Raw genomic sequence first — 14,560 nt, 5'->3', positions numbered from 1 at the left:
CAAATTGTATAAGTTTTTACAAAAATGAAATTTATATTAAAATTGAATGACATAATTCATGAGCTCATTCCTTTATCCGTAGTATGTAAACATGTATTTTTTTCTTTAATATTTTGTTCCCTGAGATATGGTACAGTATTTTCAACCTAATAGCTTCAATGTTATCTTAATTATCAGCTGTGATTTCAGTTTGAACTCAGAGCCACTTAAGAATAAACAATGCATAAATCCTCAGAGCAATCAGCCAAAGTGTAGGAAATGTTCTCCACCATACTCATTAACAAGATAAGCAATCTGTGTTCATAAAAAGTCCAATTTATTTAAAATTCAGCAGCAAATATCACAAATCTACATTGTTCAGGGAGTAGACCCACATTAGAAACACAAGAATAAAACGGTCAACTGGTAAATGTCAAGTTCAGATCAATCCTTGTTAAAAAAAAAGAAAAAAAGTAGTGGTTTCTATTGAATAAGACAAACATTTTAACAGGCCTGCTGCCAGTCAACAAACATGTATTATGGTTAGGATTTGTATTTTCTAACACAAACTGCTTGTAAATTTGGGAAAATCAAGTCAGTACCATGAAAAATACCTGTCCTGGATGACTCCATTCGTAAAATGTCTTTTTCTAGGACATTAAGATAAACCTGAGCGACCAACATGTGTTGTTATGTACATGTTAATGAGTTAATATGAACCTCTACAGTTTTTATTAGTAAGGAAGTTTAACACTAGTGCTTTAATTCTCTAAACTAAGCCCCTGATTTACAGAGAACAAGTACTACAATGTGTGCACAACATGCACACATTGGTGTAACCTAATTTTTACATCCAATTTTAGATGATATTTCATTTTGTATAATTCCTTACCAGTCAATCACATTTGTTAGAATTAAAAGGTAGACATCAATAAGGAGCAAACTTCTGCCGCTCTGATTTTTTGACGCCGGTCGTTGGCATTTTTGCGGCGTAAGGGGATAAACCCTGTGCTAGGCTGCTAGCCGCTGCCGGGTGGACAGCCAGGACAGGGAGACTTTTCATGCCGAGCAGACTGGAAACGGGGATGGCGTAGTGTGGGTTTTGGATGGTTGGCAAGGTGGAAGAAGAGTGGACGTTAATGGTGTTGGGGGCTGGGGTGGTGGCCGCGAGGACGGCCATAGAGGTAGCAGCGGTGGAGGCGGTGGGAGTGGACTGAGAGAAGCCCATGTTGAGGTCAACTGGGGTCGCGGAGGAAGCGGCCTGCATGGTGAATTTAGCCATCTCTAGGCTGCAGGTCGTGACGATTGAAAAGGGGGGAGTTTGGATGGTGAGGGATTAAAGAGGGAGACAGTGGAAAAATGAAAAGGGAAAGAGTGGGTGGGACAAAGGAGAAGGGGGGGTGAGAGAGGAGAAGATATAATCAAAGAAGTAATGTGTTAAAAAGAAGAGATACGGATTTTGTATACAGTCAAAAGAACAAAGTGATGAGATGGAACAGATCAAGCCCCACCCCTCCCTGACTACAGTAACGCTCGCCTAATTCACGGCTGTAGATGTTTTATCACCGGGCAGAAAAGTGCAGCTCTGCTTGGGTCATGTCTCACCTGGCATTGATGAGGTACTGAGCCACGCTAATACTGGCTGGCGAGCCTGTTATTGTCACTTGGCGCATAGCCGAACCTTCAATGGCGCTGGCAATCTTGATGTGTGCTCCTGAGACCTGGCGAATTTCATTGATCTTGCTGCCTTGTCTTCCAATTATGCAGCCGATAAACTAGAGGGGGGGGGGGAGTGGAAGCATGTGAACATCAATTCAGAGTTAGACCTATAAACACCACGCACAAGCAACTAAACGGTGACAGTGATAGCACCGCCTCAGAAGAAGAAATACGAGCAGCTGAACACATTTCAAAGCGCTAGCTTTGATCTATGGTCTTACTCACACTGGCCTTCTCCCTCGTCTTTTTCTATCTTATCCGGTTCCTGAGTGTACAAAAGTTGAAATTTGACCTTGACCTAGTTTTCTCAATGTCAAGGTCATCATTTCGTTTCCACCCCCTCTCCTGCCTGAGTCATGTGCTTTTTGTTTCACCTCTCTATCTGAACGGTTGTGAAGATATTTGGTGGACCAACGGACGGACGAACAGACGAACGCTGACAGACCGGTAGACCTCTGCCCTGCTGACGCTCTTGTTTCGGTCAATGGCCAATAAATATCCATCACTGGTGGGAATCGTGCACACTACATGTGCACGCTAGAGGCTGCTTAGTCCTGGGGCAATGGTGAAGGCATCAAGGGTAACCTATTGGAATGGAGATAGCACCTCAAGTGACAAGGTTGGGCTCATTTGTTTTCAACAGTGGATTTATCCGGGGGCTACGGGCAGATTCCTCTGCAGTGTTAACATCAGCCTGTCAGAAGCACTCAAAGGGTGGATGATGACATTGAGTCGTGATTTGCATCAGTCAAGAAGACAGTTCACCATGCTCTTAAATCTGTTTCCTGTGTCCGTGATGGACAGTTTGGTCTTCCATGTCTCAATAACATAAATAATAAAATAAATACGTATCTAGGGTTGGGGTCATCGTGTTCAATATCGTGGACGTGGTAGTGTTAGTGGGTGAACCTAGCCATCAGTGGGGTTTGTGGTGCACACTGGGAAAGAAATACTCCAGAACATACAGGAACTCCCTCCCCAACTACCATTTGTGCAGTGTTGTGGTTTGTGTGCATCTTTGATGAACGTTTTTGACAGAGACGTACGATCGTCCCTGGGACGCAACCTTTAAATGAACCTTTTCCACAATTTTTCCATTTCTCCTCTTATATTTTGAAGCCGCAAATTGGCGTTATGTTTTGATCTCGCACGAGAAACTGGCGAGAATCACCTGCCTTATTAGAATCGACCCTATGGCAACACGACGGCCGATCGTTTTGGGTTTCTCTGTCTGTTAAAGTGCTTTGAAACGTCTGCTGATGTGATTAAGCGCTTTACACATAAAGGTTGATTGATTGATTATCACCATACCTCCGAAAAAGATGTAAAAGTTGGAGAAAAAGCAAGTGACAATGAGTGTTTTCTTGCATTAAAAAACAATCAAAACTTCAGAAGAAAAGGGACAGATATTACTACAGATATTACTGCAGATATTACTGCAGATATTACTACAGATATTACTACAGATATTACTGCAGATATTACTACAGATATTACTACAGATATTACTACAGATATTACTACAGATATTACTGAAATGTGTGTGAAGGTTCTGTCAGCTTGGTTCAGTGTCCACAGGAGAATATAGGAATTAAAGGCAAAGAAAACTATTGAGGGAAAAGCAAAAGTAAAAAAAACAAAAAACTGTATTACATCTTTTATTTATTTGTTAAATGTTTTTTTAATTGACTACCAGGCTCTAACATGTTGATAAAACTAATATTTAATTTTATCATTTTTTTTTCTCTTTTTACTTTTTAAACAGTTATGGTGTTATTAATAAAAAACATTAACATTAACAGTTTTCTGCATCTTTAATTTTAATTTAAAAACTGAGTTTCCACTTTGTGCTTTTTTTTTTTTTTACCATATATTTCCTGTATTTTCATTCAATGTGGCGTTTTACCGTTCATGTCTTGATTATTTTTTTGGATTAGTTAAATTTATTTATTATTGAATGAATGAATTTGGACGATATTCTTCTTGTTCATGAACATGAAGTTTCTCTTCAACCCCATTCACTACAGCTTGAAACTTTTACAATTTTTGTCAATTAAATCATTGAAATACACTTTCTCCTCAACCTCCACTATACTTGGATGTGACACATGGTTTTCTATTGTTGATCCCCTTTTTTCTTGGTTTTGTAATATCCAAGCTATGAAAATCTCATGGTGATCACAAAAAGACTGTCCATTATTTACACAGAGGATGAATTGCCTTTTGCAGCTAATACAGTGAAACACTTGCTGCGACGGGCTCTGAAGCAGCAGGATTAATAGTGTGAGTCTGGAATAACATCAACACTGTGGCACTCACATCATTAGGTAATGCCAGCTCTTGTGAACTTGTGGGGGGAGATGCATCCAATCCTGCAAAGTAGAGCAAAGAATGTGAAGTGTGGCACTAATGGGTTTCACTTTCATGGTATGACAAGTTGCCCTACTTCGTCTAGTTGATCACTTCCATGCTGCTAAATTATGAACATAAAAATGACAAATGGCAAAAAACTCTTCCTAGATTGGCAAGACTCTATGCATTCAGCACACATATAATGTGCAGATTTGTATGTATGTTCACTGCCAGTTCTGTATATATAATCAAAATATTGAACTTTTTTGTCCTCAGTTAGTTTTGAGTGTGGGGAATTGAGGTCAGGGATGGACAGACCAGACAATGTTAGATTTGGAGAACAAGTGTTGAAGAGGCAAAGGATGGGGATGAGATGTTAGGATTTGTTTCTGAATAGGGAAAGTGGGCAAATGCAGCTAAATTTAGGGGATATGATAAATAGTGAAAAATTGTAAAATATACTCAGCTGTGAATATTTCTAATTTTTCACATTTTCCCTCTCAGACAGCTCTACTCTTCATTCATTCTGTTTTCTTCAAGCTGTCACGCTGAAAATAGAGTATTTTCCGCACTATAAGGCGCACCTACAAGATCTTAACTTTCCCAAAAACCGACCGTAATCCAGAACACTTTATATATGAAAAAAGTTTTAAAATTAGCTATCCTTTGAAGGTGGACCTTATAGTCCAGTGCGCCTTATTTTTCTTTTATTTATTTATTTTTTATATAGGAAAAAAGTTTTCAAATGTGCCATTTTTATTTTTTTATTCTATTTCTATTCTATCTTTTTATTCTATTTTATACTGTTTATATTTTAGTTTAGTATACATCCTGCTATGTCCTGTGGTGTCAGTGTTTCTTTTTCTCCTGGTGTTTATCCAGTATTTATTCATTATGTGTACCCGAGCAGTGGATATGTGCAATTTCCTCCGGGATTAATAAAGTATATATCTATCAATATATCTCTCATTCATTGAAGGTGCACCTTATAGTCCAGTGCGCCTTATAGTGTGGAAAATACTCTAAATATTGATTATTGGTAGCCCTGGGGCTCAACCTGAAAACTTCTATGGTTGATTCAAATTGTTGTAAATGCCGTACATTTTCATTTCATCTCTTCATTAGAAGGAAGCCTGCAGGAGAGGTGGAGACACCCATGTTAGGTGTATTTGTGGGTGTGATTCAAAGAGGAGTGACAATGGAGGGATAGATGAGTTGTCGGTACGTACCAGGGAAGGTAGGGTTGCTCTGCCCAAGGGAAGGGAGGGGGATATGCTGCATAGCCAACTGGTGAAGCTTGGTCAACTGCAGGGTAGGACGGAAGTTAGAACTAACCAATCAAACTGAATTATACCAGAGGAGCTAACAACTGCAATCCAATCTGCAAACTTCTCAAATGGTGCCAGTGAGGAGAGTTTCATTTCCTGATCATAGCGGTCATCTGAAAATACAGTCACAGCTACCAGAGCTAATCATTTTGATCTTCGCTGTCGTTTGAACCAAAGCACGCTGCTGCTGTTTGTTAGTGTTAGTGATGTCAGGAGATAAAGGGATTTAAAAATTTTATCTTTAGAGAATTCGGTACACAAAGGGCGTAGTAGTGGTGGTTTGGAAGGAGGGGTGGGTCTATATAGGGTAGACGTCAGTCATTCCAACAAACATACTTACATCTGGATGTGAAAATGTATACTGCCCTGGAATGGCAAAAGCCTGGGAATAAAAATGAGAAAGGGTTGCGGTGATATGACTGTGAGGGACAGGGACATGTTCTAGCGTGTCACGAGAGAAGGTCACAGAGCGTGAAAACTAACCAAATTGCACAGCGAATGCATCCATAAAAATCAATCCCGTTCCTGTTTTTCTTTTTTCTTTTTCTTTTTTTCAAAGCTCTAACGCTTATCGATTTGATGGGATGTAATCTAAATGTCATGTTCTGTTCTGCCCTATTTGAACATGTTCAGTCAGAACAACAGTAGCCAGTATAATCTGTAGTCATAACCCTTCAGGTGTCACACTGACACCTAAGTCTGATGCCTCTAAGTCCTTTCTGTTAAAAACTGTGACAGGTTATAACCAAGCTGAATACTTTGCCTCATCATTATAATATAGAGAGTTCTTTGCTGTATATTTACATTGATGTGTCCATCTAGAATTTATGCTCCGTTATGAGCCTCACTTTAAAATCCCACAAGATAAAGATAAATAAATTTGAATGCTTTTATTGATAAAATCAATGCAATCACAATTTTGCATGCAATCCAATGAGGATACTTACTTGTGCAGAGTGTGGTGATGCTAACACTGCATGGGCCCCAGCTGGTATGGCCTTGGGGCGGTACGGAATAGTTGCCCCTTTTGGTGGAGACTAGAGACAGCCAAAACCAATGAATGGAGGAAAAAGACATATACGCTGCTACAATAAGATAAATTTTTTATTTTATTTGCTAAATTGTTTAATTGTCCCATCACAGCTAAGAACATAGAAGGAAATCTTAGACTAAAGATACATGATAAAACTGAACAGACGCATAAAGACAGAATATTTTAGAGTTTTCACTATGCAAAGAGAAAAACTGAACTATTCATATTGACAGTTTCAATTTTATATATTTATGATTATTTTTCTTAAATATGCAGAGTTTGCGGATCAGTGGTTCTTATCTGTCTGGAGTATGTGAGTGAACTTTTGTCATAGCACTTAGAAGTTTATCAAGTGTATTAGCAAAATATACTATTTATGAACTGTTTGAAATTACTAGATTACAAAAGAACGGTTAAATTAGCTCAGAAGCACCAAAAATATAAGTATTTCTCACAGATGTAATAAAAATATTTCTTTTTCTTATCTTATTCTTATCTTACTTCTATCTTGGCAGTGTTTTAGCAGCATGTGTAATCCTATGGAAGCTGCTGCTCTGGACGCTGAATATTTTGGCACAGCCGTAGTCATTAAAAGTAACATTTTGTGTTGAATTTTATTTCTTTTTTAAATACAATCTACTGTATTCAGTGGTTTAAGCAGTGTTTGTGGCTTTTGAATTATACGATATTATCACATCTTTTCAACCAATTACTTCTTTGTGTGTGAAACCAACTTAGCTCATAACGTTGAATACAGTCATTGAAATATTTAGAAAACGGATAAAAGAAATTATATATATACATGTCAGAATGCCACTTCCCAAAGGATGGTCACTACAACCTGTAAAAAAAAAAAGCTGAATCTCTGAAAGGGTAAAATGTGACCAGCACTATAAATGTCCTGAATGTGACGCTGAATAGATTTTCCAATGTCCCATACAGATATAAAACACATGATTGCGGAGCAGAGCTGCCGAATGTGACGATCATTTGCTGTTTGATGGTACTTACCTCCAGCATAACAGAGCAAATGTGCCTGACACACTGCGTGATGGCCTGTGGAGTGCCTGAGATGGTGACAGCCCTCTCTGTGGAGTCTGGCAGCATGTCTCCTGCCACCTGAACTTGAGCGCCTGTGGTCTTAACATCACCAGACAGCAGATGAAACAAATAGGTCTATTTATCGTTGAAAATAGCACACTATCACCCAAACCCAAATGCTATTTCAAGCATCTACAAATTAGCCCCAACAGATTTTGTCATGCAGGAAGCGGCTGCAAGCCAAACACCAATGTGGGCTTTTAAAAGTGGAGAGCGCAAACTGTGTTCGTCAAAAGGAGTGTTGACCTTCCAACATTCTTTACATGCATGAATAAGTAGAATTTCAGGAAAACACACACATTTAATAGCAGGGAAAAACCAAGAAGGGTTGTGTGTGATTTTATTTGAAGTGTCCAATAGTCAAGAATTGCACTCTTTGTCCCCGTTTGGGTGAAAGGAAATCAACTTTTCTGGGATGACATTTAAAAAGAAGAAGAAAAAACTACATCAGCGGCTCCTACCTCTCTGATCTCCTTGATTTTTGAACCTCCTTTTCCGATCAGCGAGCCACACTGGCTCCCTGGGAAAACCAGGCGAAGCGTCACAGGTGGCTTGCACGTCACATTACTGTTTGTCATTGCTGCGCTGATGTCCTGGCGGGGGGGTGGGATAGATTCAAAGTGTTTTTCTGCATCTATTTTATGAACGTCAACTTAATTTAACCATCACATTTGTGTGCGATCCTGCAGAAAAGGAGCATTCAGTGTCCTGGAAACCTCAAAGTGTTGAAGGAGTTCTGTCGATTTGATGACATGGACGTTTGTTCGACGTGCTTTTACCTCTTCAAACTTCTGTGCGATCATGGAGAAAGCTCTGAAGATGCCCTCTGTGGGTCCTGTGATGGTGACTATCCTCTCTGGAGAGGAGCCTTCTGATATGTTGATACGAGCACCACTCTGGTAACATAAAGCCATAATTATTCCATCATATATTAGGTTAAATGGTCCAATAAATAACGGCTACATCTAATCCAAACCATTTAAATAGCTCCTAATAATATGACAATTATTTGTTCAAACAAAGAAGACAAAATGCTTTCTTTTACAGACCAATGCAGTCTCAAAATTATTCATCCTCACAGAGACGAGCTGCTATGAGCTGCTGCTGACATGACACGACATAGAGCCAGACACCAGTTTCTGCCAGCACTCCTAACAAATCTTGGCCCATCTCTCAGTCCTTGATGAATGAAATGAAATAAAAGATGAAATCCATCGTTCTATATCGGATTTTGGTTTCAAACATACTGGATGGTCTGGTTTTGGGGTCAGCAGTGAATCTCATGCATGGAGCCTTTTTTGTAAATTCAAGCATCAACAGAAAAATGTTTGGGATTCTATTGATAGAAACCGTTTGTGAAGGCTGGTGCAGGGCTGTGTTGTATAAACCTACGCTTGCATGAAAACTGCTGTTGAAGGGCTTGAATAATTGAACAATTTTGATACTGCAGGAGTCTGCATTTTGTGTTGAATATTCTTGTTTTATTTGTCTGATGCAAACAGTTAATAAATAGTGTATTTTGTCAAAATCCTAATATACAATAGGAGCAGATTCTAAAGACAGGGTTGAGACTGAAGACAACAAAGCGAGTACTCACCTCCTCCCTCATTTTCTTTACTGTTTCCCCTTTCTGAAATTATGAAACAGTATGATTGATTAGTTAGTATAAAGGGAAGAGACAAGATGGTCCAAATTAAATGAATCAATTTAAAAATACCTTTCCAATTATACTGCCGACTTCCTAAGAAATAAATGATGACAGGGTTAGAACCTCGAGTCAGCTTTTCATAATTAGAGCTGATTGTAATCATTTGATTATGCTTTTTGAACATTCACACCAACAACAACAACAACAAAAACCCACTGCATAATCTGATTTTATTGTTACCTTTCCGTGCATGAGGAGCCTCAACGTCAGCGTAATATTTATACTCCCGTCTGAAGCCATTTCTTCTCTGTCGGACATCGTGTGTTTCCTTAGCATTCAAAACTGAAAAGAAAAAGAAATTTGGTTCCAAACATTAAAACTATTACGTGTTTTATGTATAAATTCCAATTTTATTACTTCATACCTTGATTAAGCATGTTCTATTGCTAACTGCTCTTATTATTACTGTCTCATGCAGCTGCAGGAAATAAGAAATACATAATTTCTTGAGATTTTTTTTTGTAGGTGTGAGCTGCATTCTTTGTGCATTCTTTTCAAAGTTTGCAATAGACATAAACTACATCCTTATTTGAAATGTTAATGATCATTAGCTTAACAAAGTGTAAATAGAAATTGCTCAGAAGATGGAATAACTATTTTTATAATACCAAAAGAAACCAAATTCTCATCTCGTCTTCTGGTGTTTTCTAAACAGCTGTAGACATTGTTGTTTGTCTTGTGGTTGTGCACCAGTGAGATAACACCGGGTGTAACGCTCACATTGGACTTTAGTTATGGTGAAAAATGGTGTGTCTTATTTAATAAGATAAGAAAGGAAGCCATTTACGCCGAGGGGCATCAGGTGATGTACGTGCGTGGGTGCATACCTGCTTGTGTGCTTGTGTGTGTGTGTGTGTGTGTGTGTGTGTGTGTGTGTGTGTGTGTGTGTGTGTGTGTGTGTGTGTGTGTGTGTGTGTGTGTCCAATCACATTTGCAGAACAAATAAGGAATGTCTGTGCAGTGGAAGAAATAAATGTTACTGCACCGTGACAGACCTTGTTTACAAAGCCTTCATGGTTGGAGGATTTGGCAACAAGACAGTTTACACAGAAAATTCCCTGAGATGACTGAGTAACAAGTTAAATCATAATAATTTAAGGAACCTGTTGGATTGCTCACACCCTCCACCCTCTGCCACTCTTTCAAGGCTTGTCTACCAGCCAATCAGATACCAGTTCGTTCTGCCATACACTTGCTGTTTGTTTCTAATTTCCCTGAATATATATTACATGCAGTTTGCACGTGGTCTAATAGTGATGGGCAGATGAAGCCTTTTTTTTCATGGAGCTCTGAAGCCTTTCATACAAACTGTTTCCACTCCAGCGCAAAACTTCTTCAGGCTTCGTTTGCTCTAGTGCGACGCCTACTGGACGCAAAAATATCAGCGGGCGTGAGTTTAACGCGTGTGAGATTTTTACAGAAAACCTGTGAAAAAAAATGTACAAAATAAAGAACTATGCAAAACATGTATATTTTAGTGATGGCAGTACACGGTGTGTATGTATGTGTGTATTTGATATATATGTGTGTACAGTATATATATATATATATATATATATATATATATATATATATATATATATATATATATATATATATATATATATGGAAATTTCTTTTTCGGAAACATTATTTTCGCAACATTGATTCATGGCCAGTGATTACGGTTTAACAGACACATTACATTCTAAAGCCTGACAGGTTTACTGTATATCACTGTCAAAACACGCAGTAAAATCCGCCCCACTTCCTGAGTCAGTCATGTGGTGTCAGCCGGGCTGCCAGGCTCCGGATGTCATCATTTTCAGCTCCGCCCCTAAATGAAGAAGGCCTCGATGCACGCCTCGAGGACAAGCCCCCTCCGTACTCGGCACACGCGTCGCAGCCTCGACACGCAACGGCACTAGATTTTGACTTTGTGTTCTTGGCCTGTCCCGGTTTCCTGACGTTGTCTCGGCCTTGGGTCTCTGTACTTCTGTCTAAATCTGACTGTTGGCTATTTGAACTCTGGAAGGAGACAGACTTTACTGATTCTGGATTCAACCCTCAGTTTTGCACGAATCCTGCTTCTGTCCACTTGCATGACAGCTTCTTCAGGCTTTAACAGGAAACTGTCTGGTCATTAACCCTCTGAGGTCTGTGAACATGTGGCCACTGTCTGGATTATTTATGATGGAATGGTGCTGGGATCTGTGGCGTGTACTCATCCCTGTCTTGGCCTTTGTGAGACTAAACAGGATTCACAACAGCCTAATGAAGCACATGCTTGTTATGTACATCTTTTACAGCTGTTATTCTTGCACCCTTACCATAAAGCTCAACAGTTTCACTCAAAAAAAACAATATATTCCACCAAGACTTAGATATAGAACACAATTTAACCCAGCATCATCAGAAGGTAATAGAACTTGCCTGCCATCAAATATCACCACTAAACATGGTTTTAATGAATTCAAACTGGCCATACACGTACATTATGTGTGAATACTGTATGGGTTATGTGACAGTTAGAGTTTTTACAATTGATTATAGTGTGTGAATTAACATCAAGAAGTACTGGTTGGAGAGTTTTTTATTACACAGGGCTAAACCATTTCCTTTCAGTTTTATGAATCCTGCCATGGCAATGCGACCAGTGAAACACTTTAATATTGTATTGAGATTCATAACCTTCTTATCAGAGAGGTTTACCTTGATTTCACACAGCCAGGAATTTAGTCTTTAGTGTGAAGATAAGCAATAACAAGAGTGACCCTCCTTTCTTGCCTCTTTTTACAGTCTTACACAGAGCAATAAATACAGAACTTTTCAGATGCCATTCCAAACCTAAAACAAAGACCAAACACGAGTGCTGATTCCAGTCAACAATAATAATAAAGTGGCGGATAAGCGAGTAAGCCCTGGTGTTCTACGAGCTGAGACACGTCTATGAATGAGATCATGTTCACACATTCTGGTGTTAATAATACCAGAATGAGCTAAAGGACATTCAATAAGACACACAAGTCTTCTTCCCTCGGTGTGTCATTATAAAGTTACAGTGGATACATCAAAGGAACAGCAACATCTCCGTCTAATCCTATAGGCTGGGATTTGTTTAGTCAATGCTAAGACCCTTTTGACCCATTTCTGTCACCTCCGGCACATCAGCGCCCACTCAAGACTGACTAACAAAACACTAGTGCACAACAGCACCCACATGATGAAATAGATCATTTGCAGGAACCCATATCCCAGATCAATGATGGGACTGCATTCACAGTAAAAAAAAAAAAAAAGGATTAAAAAAAAAAGAATAGAAAGAAACAGCATTAATCTTTGAGGAAATGGAGAACAATCGCTAAGTGGATTACAGAATAAATCCATTTTTAAAATTCTGAAAACTGTGATGAAAAGATTGTATTTCAAAAGATGTTAAGATACAACAGCAATTCAAACAATGTTCCATACATTTGGTGAAATCATTTATCATAATAAACCTGACTATCTCGGACGATCAGCATGGGACGTGCAGTAAAGGCGCCGCTCTGTGTGCAACGTCTCATTAAACCAAACTCTCTCCAAATATAAAAAACACATTCAGGCACAAACAGAGTGCACAAAAACAACCAGTTCATATGAACTAATAACAGTATAGAATCACTCATTAAAACCAGCCCACACACATAATTGTTATAGTAACAGAACTAACCTCATGTACACAATGATTGTTCCTCTTCTTTATGTTATCTCCTTAATGATCAGCCTTTCTGTTTGGGGTGTCTGTTCAAAGTTTGCCCCCTTTTGTTGTCAGCTATGCACAGAGTGGACAGATGGCTCCCTGTGCCCTCAGACTAGCTGGAGCGAGGGCTGGCTATGCTATTAGTCCTTCAGCTTAGCCCAAGATAAGCCCTTACACAGGGCAAGTGAACCCACATCTCTTGCCTAATTCCCCCTGTCACAGCCACTAAACAGGCCTTCCTCAGGACGGAGATCCACAAACCAACCGGTGCCTGAGGGTAGGGCGCCGAACACCGTCCAGCACCGAGAGCAAAGTGTAGCTACGTCTACGACACCGACTGATCAGAGAGGTCCGGCCCTGAGAACCAGACACTGCAGAGCAGCTTTGCTGACATCAGATGTTCTCTAGGATAAATCTGCGTGAAGGAAATAAGTGCTGTGGACAGGAAACACAACTACTGGATGAAGGATAATAAAGCTTATGAGGTATTTGGAGACATTAAGCACAAAGTCCTTGTGGGGTGTGTCTCCCCACTCGTTTGCCTCTGCCCTCCCCCACACCAAGCCATTCTGCCCTTGTAAATGAGGCCATACTGAATACAATGCAGCCATTCTGCATAGAAAAAAAATTATTCAGCTGAGCTTCAAAATTGTGAAGGAAATTAATCAGTGAACCATAAGTGGCATATTTAATTACTATTCGCTGCGTTGCACTGGAACAATGATGGCTGCTATGAGCCTCTATCAAACATCTACACAGGCCATAATACATTCACTTCTCACCAGCATTTCAATAAAACCTTGAGGTGTATTTCGATGAATAAAAAGACTGGAGGTCCTTGTCAGAACACAGGAAAGAAGAAGTAGTATTCTGACACTGTTTCAAAGATGTTTTCAGGGTTAGGGCTCAGTTAGATTAGGAATTGTGCTTGAAGAATGAGGGTGTCAAAATCATAAAAATGTACAAGAACATTTTAAAAAAGTAGCTTTTTTGTTTTCAAACCGCATAAAGGATCAAAACCACAACAAAGCTGTCAGCCGTCAAGGACAAAACATCTGAGAGGACATGTGACGGCTATTCTATCACTTAAAACACCGTGACATGATCGGGCATTTCATGCCAAGCACGGGTTGTTAATTTTCTGTTCATGTACAATGTGTGTCAAAGTGATTAAATCGTCTGTGGTCGTGTGTAACGTGATTGCCGTGAGGTGATTTCTGAGACTGCGATCAGTTCTAATGACTAAAAACGGGTCAGATTTCAAATTGAATAAAATGACATTGAGAAAATGGGACTAAATGTTGCACTAGGTTGACTAAATGATGAATGTGGCAGAGAATACAATTCTTTAAATATTGTTTCTCCTTATCTTCCACTCAACTCTTTGGGTCTAATTACCAGATATTAAATAATCATTGTCTGAGATAATGAGCAATAATTAATATTTTGTGGGAAAGCTGTTTTTAAACTTTTTGCATCTCTTGTACTTTTGAGGATAGGAGCCAGTTTATCAACGTTAAAGTCAAAGTCAGCTTTATTGTCAAGTGTACCAGATACAGTATACACGACGTACAGCACAGAGGACATTACAGACCTCTCTGACCCACGGGCAGTACAAC

At 39.3% G+C, this 14,560-nt stretch overlaps 1 protein-coding gene across 3 annotated transcripts; it reads right to left on the bottom strand.

Moving 5' to 3' along the window:
• Nucleotides 1–304: 304 nt before the first annotated feature.
• zgc:110045 (uncharacterized protein LOC664755 homolog) lies at nucleotides 305–13,403 on the bottom strand. 3 transcript variants are annotated; one of them, XM_068328095.1, is made up of 13 exons: nucleotides 12,912–13,397; nucleotides 9,401–9,502; nucleotides 9,230–9,253; nucleotides 9,110–9,142; nucleotides 8,292–8,408; nucleotides 7,974–8,105; nucleotides 7,423–7,551; nucleotides 6,326–6,415; nucleotides 5,719–5,760; nucleotides 5,280–5,355; nucleotides 4,018–4,070; nucleotides 1,585–1,754; nucleotides 305–1,268 (listed from the first exon to the last, which is right to left on the bottom strand). In XM_068328095.1, exons 2-13 carry the CDS (start codon nucleotides 9,494–9,496, stop codon nucleotides 908–910), a joined length of 1,323 nt encoding a protein of 440 aa, XP_068184196.1. In that variant the 5' UTR covers nucleotides 9,497–9,502; nucleotides 12,912–13,397; the 3' UTR covers nucleotides 305–907. The 3 variants fall into 3 exon arrangements, with proteins under 3 accessions (XP_068184196.1, XP_068184197.1, XP_068184198.1); XM_068328097.1 differs by lacking the exons at nucleotides 305–1,268; nucleotides 5,280–5,355 and having other exon boundaries at nucleotides 1,601–1,754; nucleotides 12,912–13,403; XM_068328096.1 differs by lacking the exons at nucleotides 9,110–9,142; nucleotides 9,230–9,253; nucleotides 9,401–9,502; nucleotides 12,912–13,397 and adding an exon at nucleotides 8,592–8,695.
• Nucleotides 13,404–14,560: the final 1,157 nt, after the last annotated feature.

The sequence above is a fragment of the Antennarius striatus genome, chromosome 11 (genome assembly GCF_040054535.1).
Source record: "Antennarius striatus isolate MH-2024 chromosome 11, ASM4005453v1, whole genome shotgun sequence".
NCBI lineage: Eukaryota > Metazoa > Chordata > Actinopteri > Lophiiformes > Antennariidae > Antennarius > Antennarius striatus.
This window is presented reverse-complemented; position numbering and strand designations above follow the sequence as displayed.